This window comes from Neofelis nebulosa, chromosome 8, assembly GCF_028018385.1.
Source record: "Neofelis nebulosa isolate mNeoNeb1 chromosome 8, mNeoNeb1.pri, whole genome shotgun sequence".
Classification (NCBI taxonomy): Eukaryota; Metazoa; Chordata; class Mammalia; order Carnivora; family Felidae; genus Neofelis; species Neofelis nebulosa.
The window spans coordinates 62,848,212-62,860,535 of record NC_080789.1 but is presented as its reverse complement, the minus strand read 5'-3'; the positions used below and the strand labels follow the sequence as shown (position 1 = coordinate 62,860,535).

General features: G+C 48.8%; 1 protein-coding gene and 1 long non-coding RNA gene across 2 annotated transcripts; both read left to right on the top strand.

Moving 5' to 3' along the window:
- Positions 1 to 5,790: 5,790 nt before the first annotated feature.
- On the top strand, positions 5,791 to 6,967 carry LOC131519516 (sperm mitochondrial-associated cysteine-rich protein). The gene has a single exon (XM_058742634.1). The coding sequence runs from the start codon at positions 6,319 to 6,321 to the stop codon at positions 6,823 to 6,825; it is 507 nt and encodes a 168-aa protein (XP_058598617.1). The 5' UTR covers positions 5,791 to 6,318; the 3' UTR covers positions 6,826 to 6,967.
- Positions 6,968 to 9,712, top strand: LOC131519517 (uncharacterized). Its single transcript, XR_009265690.1, has 3 exons — positions 6,968 to 7,214; positions 7,452 to 7,701; positions 8,816 to 9,712. It is a non-coding gene; the product is annotated as an uncharacterized LOC131519517 (long non-coding RNA).
- Positions 9,713 to 12,324: the final 2,612 nt, after the last annotated feature.

Sequence of the window (12,324 nt, the reverse complement as noted above, 5' to 3'; positions counted from 1 at the left end):
CTCGGAGGTGGCTGGCAGATGTCTGTGGGAGGTGGGAGAGCTGTGTTACAGCCCCCAAGGACATCATTAAGGCACCAAAGTGCCATGGGAGCTTGGAGCCCAGGGCACCCAGGGAGAGTGTGATGAAAACATGTTTTGTACAACACGTGTCTTCTCTTTTCCTTTCCTCTTCTCCTCTCTCACCTCCTCCCCCTCTGCCTCCTCCGTGCCAAGGTTGGTGCCAGCCCTGCCCCAGGTGCTTGCTCAATTCCACCCCTTTGACCAGGCCTATTTTCACTTTTTTTCTTTAAGTTTATTTATTTATTTTAAGAGAGACAGAGACAACATGAGTGGGGGAGGGACAGAGAAAGAGAGAGAGAGAGAGAGAGAGAGAGAGAGAGAGAGAGAGAGAGAATCCCAAGCAGGCTCTGCACTGTCCAACACAGAGCCTGACGTGGAGCTCAAACTCAGGAACTGTGAGATCATGACCTGAGCCAAAACTGACTGAGCCACGCAGGTGCCCCAATGACCAGGGCTATTTTGCCACTTGCCCGTTTGTTGGCTTTCCTAGTGAATGAATTTGTGTGTAGAAGGTCCTCACCAGCCTCGGTACCACCTAGATCCCCATATAGAAAAAGGCCTTGATTTTGAAACACAGGATTTGGGGACTAGCCTAAACAATCCTAGGAGTTTCTTCCCTGAACATCCATTATTCATTATCTCAACAAATCTTTTTTAAGTATCCACTGTGTGCCAAGCAAGTACTAGACCCTGGGAATGAATACCCAGGTATGGTTCCTGCCCCTGCAGGCTCAAAGTCTGGGGGAGGAGTCTGATGTTAACCAAATAATCCACAAAATTGCAAGTGATCACTAGTATACAGACACATAAGGTATACAATGAGAATGGATAATAGGAAGATTTTTCCTCCAGCCAAGGAGATCAGGAAAGGCTTCTGGGAAAAACTGAGGAGGAGAGTAAAGGGAAAGGAGGGCAACAAAAGAATATGTGCAAAGGCCCTGTGGAATCAGGGCCCTGCTTCCCAGCCACCCTGCTCCCCTCAGAAAGAAGAGGATCCCCCGCCATGTCTGTTCCCCTCCTGGATTTTTATATGGCACAAGGGAGAGGTGATAAGCACCTCATAATGGCCAAAGGGGGACCCTGGGACACCTGGTGACCCCACCTTGAAATGATTCCAGCCATTCCTTCATTTCCTCCTCCGGAAAGGGAAATAGAGGCACAGATAGGGAAGAGGAAACCACAGGCTTAGGCCTCAGATTATACACAGAAAACAAGGCCCCACGTTGTTGGCAAGTCCCCCAGAGTGCGGGATTCCTATATTTGCCTAGCTGGAGCTGGAGCTGGAGCTGGAGCCTCACCAGACAGAAAAGCCTTCTCCTAAGAGCTGTTCTGCCATGCACCTTCCCCCTTCCTGATCCAGCCCTGACCTGTCCCACTCCCTGGAACTAGGAGCATGTCTGCCTCCACGGTTGCCTGGAGTATGTGTGAGGTGAGAGCTCCAGGTGTCTGCCAGTCGTCACGTGGGTGGGTGTACCAGTGTTTAGTACAGAACCTCAGTCCAGGGGTTAAAGGGTTATCTCTCCTCTGTCCACTGGGGGGCTTCCACTTCCTCTAGCCCAGACACCTAGGTGCCAATGTTCTTCCTTTCTGAGAAAAGGAATCGAAGGCCCTTTGGAGCAGGGAGCAGGCTTCTTTGTGGCTGTGCCGCCTCTGGAGCTGGCAAAGAGGTCATGGGACCAATGGAGTTAAGTTCCAGCCCTGCTCTGACCCACTTTCCTCCCTGTGTCCACATCCCCTGGAGCAAGGGTGTTGGGTGGGGCCCGCCTGGCACCCCCGCACCCACACCTGGGACTTCCCCTGGATGGAAACTCCCAGAACCTTGGTGTCCTACCTCATCTGCCAACTCCCACCAATTGCCTGGGATCCGTTCAGCTTCAGTTGGATCTCGCCGTCTGCCAGCTCTCTACCAGACTACAGTTCCACTTTAGCCTCAGGGGCCTCCCCCAAAGATGTTGTCCCACCCTCTGGGCCCATCTTTGAAGTCTGGCTGCCCCTTCCAGCAGACTCCTTTGAAGAAAAGATGTGGGGCTGGGGCCAGGGGGTTGGGAAGCTATCCTTGGTTGAGCACTTACTGTGTTCCAGGCGCTGTGCTACGCATGTACCTTACTCAATCCACAAAGCAGTGCAGAGAGGTAGCAGTTATCGCCCCATTTCACAGAAGAGGGAGCTGAGAACCAGAGTGGTTAACAGCAACGTGCCCAAATCACACAGCTAGGAAGTGCCAAAGCTGAGATGGGAACCCAGGTCTTGGTGGTCCCGAGGGCTCTTTGCCATAGCCGGCTCCCTCCTCTTCTGTAGCTTCCCCTCTCTCTATGGGATGAGAGACTTGGGAAATTCAATTCAGTCCAATTCAGCAAACATTTATTATCTGCCTCATGCCAGGCATGGAGAGATGCCAAAAATACAAGGAAGGTGGCTGTCCTTGAGATCTGGTTGGAAAAGTCAGGTATAGGAGACTAGGCAGTATCTAACTTCAGCATAACGATCTGAGCAAGGTGGCGTGGACCAGAGGGAAAAAAGCAGTACTTTATTTTCTCTTTCTATACAGAATATATAAATATATTATGAACAGTGTATGAATAAGCTGGAATACAGCAAATACCTATTTAACTGCCGGGCAAGTCAAGAAGTAGTATTTCCTGCACTCCAGAAGCTCCCATGTGTTCTTCCCATAATTCCCTGCCTCCCCTAAGAAGTAACCACCATCCTGACTGTTGTGATCACTATTTTCTGGTTTTTCTTTATAGTTTTAGACCTATGTATGCACCCCTAAATACTATTGCTTAATCTTGCCTGCTTTTGTAAAATAAATGTTGCTTTTGTTTTATTTTATTTTTTTCAGAGAGAGAGAGAACAGGGGAGAGGGGCAGAGGGAGAGAGAGAATCCACACTCAGCGTGGAGCCGGGTGCAGGGCTCCATCCCACAACCCTGGGATCATGACCTGAGCTGAAATCAACAGTTGCATGCTCCACTGAGCCACCCAGGCACCCTAATCTTGCCTGCTTTTGAGGTTTATGTAAATGGAATGATACTGTATTACTCTTTCGTGTCCTCTTTTGTTCAACTTCCTGTTTGTGAGACACATCCAAGTTTTCGCATATTAACTGCCTTTTTATTGTTTCATGGTATGCATGAATATATCACAATTTATGATTGACGTTTTTATTCTTTGGTAGATGTTTGAGTTGTTTTCAGTATGCCTACCATAAACAATGGTGCTAAGAACATTCTTGTACATGTTTCCCAGTACATACATGCAAGAGTTCTTCCAGGCTATATAACTAAGAGTTATGGGGCGCCTGGCTGGCTTAGTCGGGAGAGCATGGGACTCTTGATCTCGAGGTTGTGAGTTCGAGCCCCACACCGGGCATAGAGCTTAGTTTAAAAAGGGATGGGGCAGGGGCGCCTGGGTGGCTCAGTCGGTTGAGCGTCCGACTTCAGCCCAGGTCACGATCTCGCGGTCTGTGAGTTCGAGCCACCCCCCCCCCCCCACTGGTCCATGAGTTCGAGCCCCGCGTGGGGCTCTGGGCTGATGGCTCAGAGCCTGGAGCCTGTTTCTGATTCTGTGTCTCCCTCTCTCTCTGCCCCTCCCCGTTCATGCTCTGTCTCTCTCTGTCTCAAAAATAAATAAACGTTTAAAAAAGGGGGGGGATGGGGCACTTGGGTAGTTCAGTCAGGTGAGCGTTCACCTCTTGATTTAGGTTCAGGTCATGATCTCACAGTTCTTGAGCTTAAGCCCTATATACTCTGCACTGACAGTGCGGACCCTGCTTGGGATTTTCTCTCTTCCTCTCTCTGCCCCTCCCCTTCTCTCTCTCTCTCTCTCTCTCAAAATAAATAAACTTTTAAAAATATATTTAAAAAATTAAAAATAAAAGGGGGACGCTTAGGTGGCTCAATTGGTTAAAGCATCTGATTCTTGATCTCAGCTCAGGGTTTTTTTTAATATATAATTTTTTAAATGTTTATTTTTGAGAGAGAGAGAGAGAGAGAGAGAGAGAGGGTGTGAGCAGGGGAGAGGCAAAAAGAGAGGGAGACACAGAATCTGAAGCAGGCTCCAGGCTCTGAGCTGTCAGCACAGGGCCCAACTCAGGGCTTGAACACACGAACATGAGATCATGACCTGAGCTGAAGTCAAACGCTTACCCGACTGAGCCACCCAGGTGCCCCTCAGCTTATGTCTTGATCTCAGCTCAGGGCTTGATCTTGGTCATGAGTTCAAAGCCCCATATTAGGCTCCATGTGGGGCATGGAGCCTACTTAAAAAATACAAAAAACGGCACCTGAGTGGCTCAGTCGGTTGAGTGTCTGACTTTGGTTCAGGTCATGATCTCACGGTCTGTGAGTTTGAGCCCTCAGCATTGTCAGGCTCTGTGCTGGCATCTTGGAGCCTGGAGCCTGCTCTGAATTCTGTGTCTCCCTTGGGACGCCTGGGTGGCTCAGCTGGTTGAGCGTCTGACTTCTGCTCAGGTTGTGATCTCATGGTCCGTGAGTTCGAGCCCCACGTCGGGCTCTGTGCTGACAGCTCAGAGCCTGGACCCTGCCTCGGATTCTGTGTCTCCCTCTCTCTGCCCTTCCCTGCTCATGCTCTGTCTCTCTGTCAAAAATAAGTAAACATTAAAAAAAAATTTTTTTAAAGAAATAATGGATTCTGTGTCTCCCTCTCTCTCTCTCCCACTCACGCGCTCTGTCTCTCTAAAGAATAAAATAAAAACATTGAAAAAAAAAAAAAACCTAACAGTCAAAGTGTATGTACAGGCAATTTCAATTTATCAAATAATGCCTGACTGTTTTCCAAAGTGCAGTTTTCCAATTATGCAGGAAGAAGTACATTCTAAACAGGGGCAGGCGTAGGACCAAGAAGAACTGTACACTCTGTTGCCTAAAACCCTCAGCGTTTTTCCCTTTTACTGGAACAAGATCCAAGCCCCTGCTGTGAGTGCCAGGGCCTTGCATGTTGAGGCCCCTGCCCTGCTCTCTACCGGTGCCATTATGACTCTGCCCCTCACCCCCAGTCCCATGGTCATGTGTGACTGCCTAACCCCGCCTCTGCCCCAGTGTTCTTCCACTAGACATCTCCATAGCTCTTTCCCTCATTTCCTTCAGGTCTTTGCTAAAATATCCCTTCTCAGTGACACTTTCTCTGACCACCCAGTTTTAGATGGCAACCTCCCACATTCCTTACCCCCTCCTCAGCTTTGCTTGTCTCCACAGCCTGGCCACCTGGGTTCCATTCAGTCTCAGGCAGCTCTCCCCTGGTCTGCTAGGACTTGACACTTTATCTCCCCCCAAGCCTTAAGTGCCAGCATACCTGACTGTTGGGGGCTGGCTACCTGCCCCTGCTGATGGACTGGCCTCTCGGAGCCACTTTTGATCCGGGCAGAATGGGTTTCTCACAGTCGTTCTCATGCTCTGAAAAAAAGCTCATGTATTTTGTTTATTTACCTGTTTGGTTTTGGTCCCCACCCTGCCCGAGTCCTCACTTTTATGGGAGCTCTATAAAAGAGGCAACCTCGCTGCCTTATTCACTACCCGATATATGATAAGTCCTCAAACAATAACTGTCCAGGCTGGTTGTCAATCTCCCAGAGACATCTGAACACCCCTACACCCACACCTGGGAATTGCCCTGTGTGGAAATCCCCAGAACACAGGCATCCTCCCTCCACTGCCAGCTCCCGCCAACTTCCCTGGTTCGGTGTCAGACAGCTTCTGCTGGGGGCTGCTGCTGCTGCTGCTGCTTCCCTAAATCCCCTCTGGAGACTGTCTGGGAGCTCTGGCTGCAGCTTTTCTGGCCATCAGGGCACAAGGGTGATGGTCAGGGGTCCTTAAACAGGCAGGGGTCAGGTGCCTGGAGCTCGAGAAAAACATTTTGATGGAATAAAGTGGAAGACTTCAGAGATGAGAGGACCTCACCAGGTGGAGAAAAGAAAAGGGCACGCTGAGCAGAGCAGAAGGAACAGTGGGAACAAAGGACTGGAGGCATGAGAGCGCATGTCGTATTTGAAGAACACGTTCTGGTCTGGTGCAGCTGGAGGGTTTTAGGTGGAAGGGAGCGTGGCAGGAGAGCATCCCTGGGCTGGCCTGGAGGGGGAGGGCTGGCTGGGGAGGTCTGAGCTCCCAGCAGGATCAGCAAAGGCTCAGCAGTGTCTTAGGTTTAATCCTGCCCCCACCCCTGCCTCTGTCAGTCTGCCCCTCCTACTTCACCCCTGCCCTTCCCTTCACCCAACCCCCAGCCTGGCCGCTCCTGAAGCTGAATGGACTTCTCCCTCGGCCTACGCTTGGGGCCTCGGAACAAGAAGGCCACCCACCAACAGCCCCCTACACCCTCCGGGCATGCCGCACCAGCTGCCGCCCCTTGTCTGTCCTGTCCCCCCTCCGCCTGTTTTTGCCCCTGCCCTAGCTGTCCTCCTCCCACCTGCTCCTGCACTGCCTATCCTTCTCATGCAGCTACCTGCCCCTCCTGCCCCGGTCTTCCTGGCCCACCCTGTACCTGCTCCTGCCCCCCCTGCCCTGCCTGTCCTCCCCTGGCTTGTCCCCACAGCTCCTGTGTCTTGTGCGCTGGTCCGCACGTGACCTGCTGCCACCCCTCACCTTGCCCAATTTACCCTTGCTCCAGAGGCCGAGCTGCCTGTCCCAGCTCCTGCCTGGGCTGCAGTGACAGCTGTGGCTGTGGCCCAGGGGCTCCTCCAGGCTCCACTGGCCGCTGCAGCCGCTGCTTCCGGGGACAACGCACCTCTCAGAGGCACTGTCTCATAGTCTAGCTGGACTGCCGCCCCGCTGAGAGGTTGTCGGTCTGGTCTCCCGGAGCACTTCTGCCAGCTGCTTCCTCTGGGGGGAGGCAGAAGCTCTGGAGTGAGGAGAGGCATCAGCTAAACCCCTCACCCAGACAGGTAGAGGCAGAAGACTGCTCAGAGCCCCCGCGCATCCCCCATAGTCCCTGAGAGCAGGGCATCTGCTTTGATGTTAGTTTCTGGGCCTGCTCCCGCTGTTTCCAGAACCTCCTCTTCTGCAACTTCTGAAATGGAAAGCATGCTTCTCAGAGCCTCCCTCAAGGCCTCGGAAGGTGAGGAAGTTGGCCATTTTCTTCCTGTAGTCAGCCTCTGCTGGACATCCTTCTTGGCTCATCTTCTCTGCAGTTCTCATGGATAAGGTACATTCCTCCTCTAGAGGCAGTAGGGGGCCCTTTGTCCAGGGGTTGCCTCTTGCCACTTGGGCCTCCACCCGTATCCCTTACTGACTCAAAAGTCTGTGGACCCCTTACCTCTCATCTTGAGTTAGGCAAAGAAGGTCAGTGGCTCTTAGACCAGAGGAGAAGGCTGAACAGAGGGTTCTTGGCTCTTCCCTCCCCTTGGATATCATGACATCCTTCATGGTCCTTTGCTTCTAGGAACCTGGCGTTCTCTGCCTGGATGTCTTGTCTTTCAAATCTCGGAGTGCTCGCGCAGTGTCATGACCTCAATCTTCCAGCAATAATCCCCTCTGTTACATCCATGCTCATCTGGCATGGGGATAAGGGAAGCTGGGAAGTCTGGTCTCAGTGATCCCATCCATATAGCTAAGTCAAAATACGTTGTCCCTGTGGATAGGACCTGAGTTTGGAGAAGCCACCAAGAGGAAGCTGGAAGTAAGAGCCCCAGGTATCTGCTCAGGACTGGACCCTAAGCTAAAAGCCCCTAAGCATCCCTCCACACTCAAGTCCTCTGACATCAGTCTGTTTCAATGTTCTCTTTCTCGGCCTCCTTCTCTGGGACTCTTTTGAGCTTTCCTTTCTATCTGTTTATCTTTCTGTGTACCCTTCCTTCTGTCTTTCTACATCACTCTCTCCATTTCTATTTCCTTCTTTCTGTCATTGGGAGGTTCTACCTTCACTTAACTTTGCCTCCACATCAGCCTTCCTCATTTTCTATCCTTCTATTTCTCCCTCCTTCTATTTCCCCATCTAATGTAAAGTCTATTTAACATATATGTCTTTTTCTTTCCCCCTTCCCTGTCTCAGTTTGTGTCTTCACCTCTATTTTCTTCCTTGGTCTTTCGATCCACCTTCTCTTTCTCTTTTTCTAAGCAAGCTCTACGCCCAACATGGGGCTCGAACTCAGGACCCGGAGATCAAGAGTCGCACGCTCCACTGACAGAGCCAGCCAAGCTCCCCTCTCTCTGCTTTTCTATCCTGTTCTGCTTCTGGTGCATTTCATTCTCAGTCTCTTCCATTTCTATTTCCCTTTCTGTGCTTGCCTCCCTTCCAATCTTCTGGGTCTAGCTGTGTATTCATTTCCTATCTCTTTCTGCCTCCCCCAAATCTGGCTTTCTATCTCTCTCCCTGGGTCCTGCAGGTGCCTCTACACCATGCCTGTGTCATGCCCATCTCATTACTGCACAAGGTCCAGGACACTGAGTCCTCTGATGCCTGTCTGTCTCACACACACCCCATGCCCTGGAGTGAGCAGAGCTGGACACAGCTACCAGAATTGTCCTTCCTTTCCCCACCATCTAGGCCATCCATCTCAACTCAGTTCCAAGCCCAAACTTTTTAAAAATGATGCTTCTTCCAATTTCTTATTCTGAAAATTGGCAATTAAAAAGAAAAAGAATTGGGGTGCTTGGCTGGCTCGGTTGGTGGAGTGTGTGACTCTTGATCTTGGGGTTGTAGGCTCAAGCCCACGTTGGGTATACAGATTATGTAAAAATAAAATCTTTGGGAAAAAAAAACAATTAGGTATTTATGCTGCCTGTGCTGTATAAACTATATTTCAGGGTAGCCAAATAGCTCTTAAGAAGAATTCCAGCTAATGTGGAAAGAATACGGAATTAGAAAACTCATTGTGCAGCCCTTGATCAAATAATTGATCAAAGCAAGAATCATGAATGGATGAAACCAAAGATGATGGTTGATGGTGAACTTTACAATGGAGGAATCAAGCCGTGACCACCTAACCCCACTGAGGAATCTTACCATCGCTAAAAGGGATATAACCCCTCTACTGTGTACCTCCTGGGGTGATGCAATCTGAAGCACTCAGCGCCACCCATGAAAGACTCTTGCCAAACAAAGGAACAAACACACACACACAACTGAACGTGATTCTAATCAAACCTCTAGAACCAACCTCCATTTAACAGGAAATATCAGGGATGGAGGAACAATTTAAATGACACAACGAGGAAGTAAGAAGACACATCCAGAGAGTGGGAACTTTTCAAGGAAATGTGGCTCAATTTCTTCAACTAGTCAATGGCTAGGGGGGAAAATTGAGAGGGGACATAAAAAACTACTATTATATGGGGCATGTGGACTTTTTTGGTTCCTGGTTGGACAACCCAATTGTAAAAAGACAGTTTCAGACAGTTGGAGCCTTTTACTTACGGACTGGAGAATGCCAAGGAGTCAGTATTGATTTTGTTAGACATAAAATGGCTTCGGGGTTTTGTAAGAAAAGGGCCTTATTTCCTAGGGGTGCATATTGAAGTATGGAGTGAAGTGACATACTTACTTTTAAATATTTGGGCAGATAAAAAAGGATGGAATTAAAGGAATAGAAGCAACGAAGTGACAGAATTATATTATTGAATGAACTATGTAGGGGTTCATAGAACTCTGCTCTCTACCTGTGTGTATGTTTAAACATTTTCAAAATAAAAGTTTTAAATGTTGCTCCTCTGGTAAGCACAGTTCCTCAATATTCCCAGACCACCCTCCCACCTTCCCTGAAAACTAGGACTTCCCCTGTGCCTCCCCAATACACAGACCTCAGCCCTCCCTGCAGTCTGCTAGAAGCATCTTCTAGAGATATGTTGTATTCACAGGCTGCCTTTTATCCCCTCCAGTCCTCTGCTGGCACATTTCCCATGTTTAGGAACTTTCCCAGCTGTTTTTCACAGTTCTGAGGGGACAGAGGAGCCTTAAGACTAAACATATTTTGGGGGCGGTTGGTTGGCTCAGTTGGGTAAGCATCTGATTCTTGGCTTTACCTCAGGTCATGATCTCATGGTTCGTGAGTTTGAGCCCCACATCAGGCTCTGTGTTGACAGCACAGAACCTGCTTGGGATTCTCTCTCCCTCTCTCTCTGCCCCTCCCTTGCTTGCTTGCTTTCTCTCTCTCTCAAAAATAAATTTAAAAACTTTAAAACATTTTTTAATGTTTATTATTTTTGAGAGAGAGGGAGAGAAAGAGAGAGAGCCTAGGAAGGGCAGAGAGAGAGGGAGACACAGAATCCAAAGCAGGCTCCAGGCTCCAAGCTGTCAGCACAGAGCCCAATGCGGGGCTTGAACCCACAAACCGTGAGATCATGACCTGAGCCAAAGTTGGACACTCAACTGAGCCACCCAGGCGCCCCAAATTTTAAAAACTTTTAAAAGTTAAAAAAAAAAGACTACCCATATTTTGGGGGTGTCTGCCTGGGTGGCTAAGTCAGTTAAGCATCAGACTCTTGATTTTGGCTCAGATCATGATCTCACGGTTCGTGGGTTCGAGTCCCACATTGGGATCCCTGCTTGGGATTCTCTCTCTCCCTCTCTCTCTGCCCCTTGCCCCACCCTCAAAAATAAATAAATAAACTTTAAAAAAAAAAAAAAGAGTAAACATACTTTGGGGCCCCTGGGTGGCTCAGTCAGTTGAGCGACCAACTTCAGTCCAGGTCATGATCTCATGGTCCATAGGTTCCAGCCCCACATCAGGCTCTGTGCTGACAGCTCAGAGCCTGGAGCCTGCTTCAGATTCTGTGTCTCATTCTCTTTCTGCCCCTCCCCTCCTCACTCTCTCTCTCTCTAAAAAATCAATAAAAAACATTTAAAAAAGACTAAACATATTTTTAATATGTCCCACAATAAATAAAAATAATCCAAAATAATGTAATCTTGCTGTAAGTCTCTTTCTGCCAGGTGCTTCTGAGCAAAATGCGATTCAACAATGGGGGAAAACTGGCCTCCCTCCTGGAAAACAGAAGGCCAGGAATGCAAGGCCATCCTGTCCCATTCCTGCCTTCATTCAGGATGACCTCCACCCCCAAAAGAAATGGGTGACATGAGTCCAAGGAGCTTCAGTCCGGGAATGGGATGGAGAGCATTTGGGTTGCCTTTGCCCTCACTCACTGAATGACCTTGGAGAAATCATGGTTTTTGAGGCTTTGTGTTTCTAGATGAATGCATGGGAACCACTTCCCCTGGGAAGCCCATGGGGGAAGCCCTGGGTTCCCTATGGGAACCACCCTCTGTAGGAGGGTGCCAGTTAGGAATAAAGGCACTTTGGAACTTGTAGATATAAATCTTTGCTGTTTACCTTATCGTAAGAAAGTATTTCTCAAGATATGATCCCAGACTCTCCCACCCTCTACCCTCCAAACTTTAGTATAAAGGAAACCAACACTTGCCAATCACCTGTGCAAGTGAGTGAACTCATTTAATCTTCTCAGAAACTATGAGTGTGGAATTGGAAAGATCTGGGTCCCAGTTCTAACCCTACCTCTTATCACGTGACTCTGGGCACATTATTTAACCTTGCCAACTCTCAAGGATAATAATAGTACCTACCTCATGGGTTGTTTGTGACAGTTAAATAATTCATCTGCAGCAGACAGCCCAGGAATTCTTAAAACAGAGCTTAGGTACATGATAACTGTTTGATGACTGTTACCAGCTAATATGGGCCAATACTTTTTAGAGTAACTTATCTGGATTAACTTATTCAGTCATCAAATATTTACTGAATCCTTTGTACTTACCAATAACTGTTTCTTAACTTTCTTAATTTTTTTAATGTTTATTTATTTTTGAGAAAGAGACAGCGTGCAGGAGAGGGAGGGGCAGGGAGAGAGATAGAGATACAGAATCCGAAGCAGGCTCCAGGCTCTGAGCTGTCAGCACAGAGCCCGACCTGGGGCTCAAACCGACAAACCGTGAGATCATGACGTGAGCCGAAGTCGGACGCTTAACCAGCTGAGCCACTCAGGAGCCCCACTTTATGTCTTTTTTATAGTAATCTCTACACCCAACTTGGGGCTCAAACTCACGACCACATGTTCTTCCAGATGAGCCAGCCAGGCACCTCCCCAATAACTGTTTTAACTACTGAGAATACAAGTGAACAAATAGATAAAAATTTGTAAGGAGAAGAGACAGTAAATCAGTAAAACACATAGTGTACCAGATGGTGTGAAGTATGGGGAAAATGCAGCAAAGGTGAATAGAGGCTGGAAGGATAGCAGGTGGATTGCTGTGGTGGATGTGGTGGTGTTGCTATTTTAAGCAGGATGGCTCAGGAAGGCCT

Coding starts and splice junctions, on each gene's coding strand:
- LOC131519516 (XM_058742634.1), top strand. CDS start 6,319: ATGGACTTCTCCCTCGGCCTACGCTTGGGGCCTCGGAACAAGAAGGCC.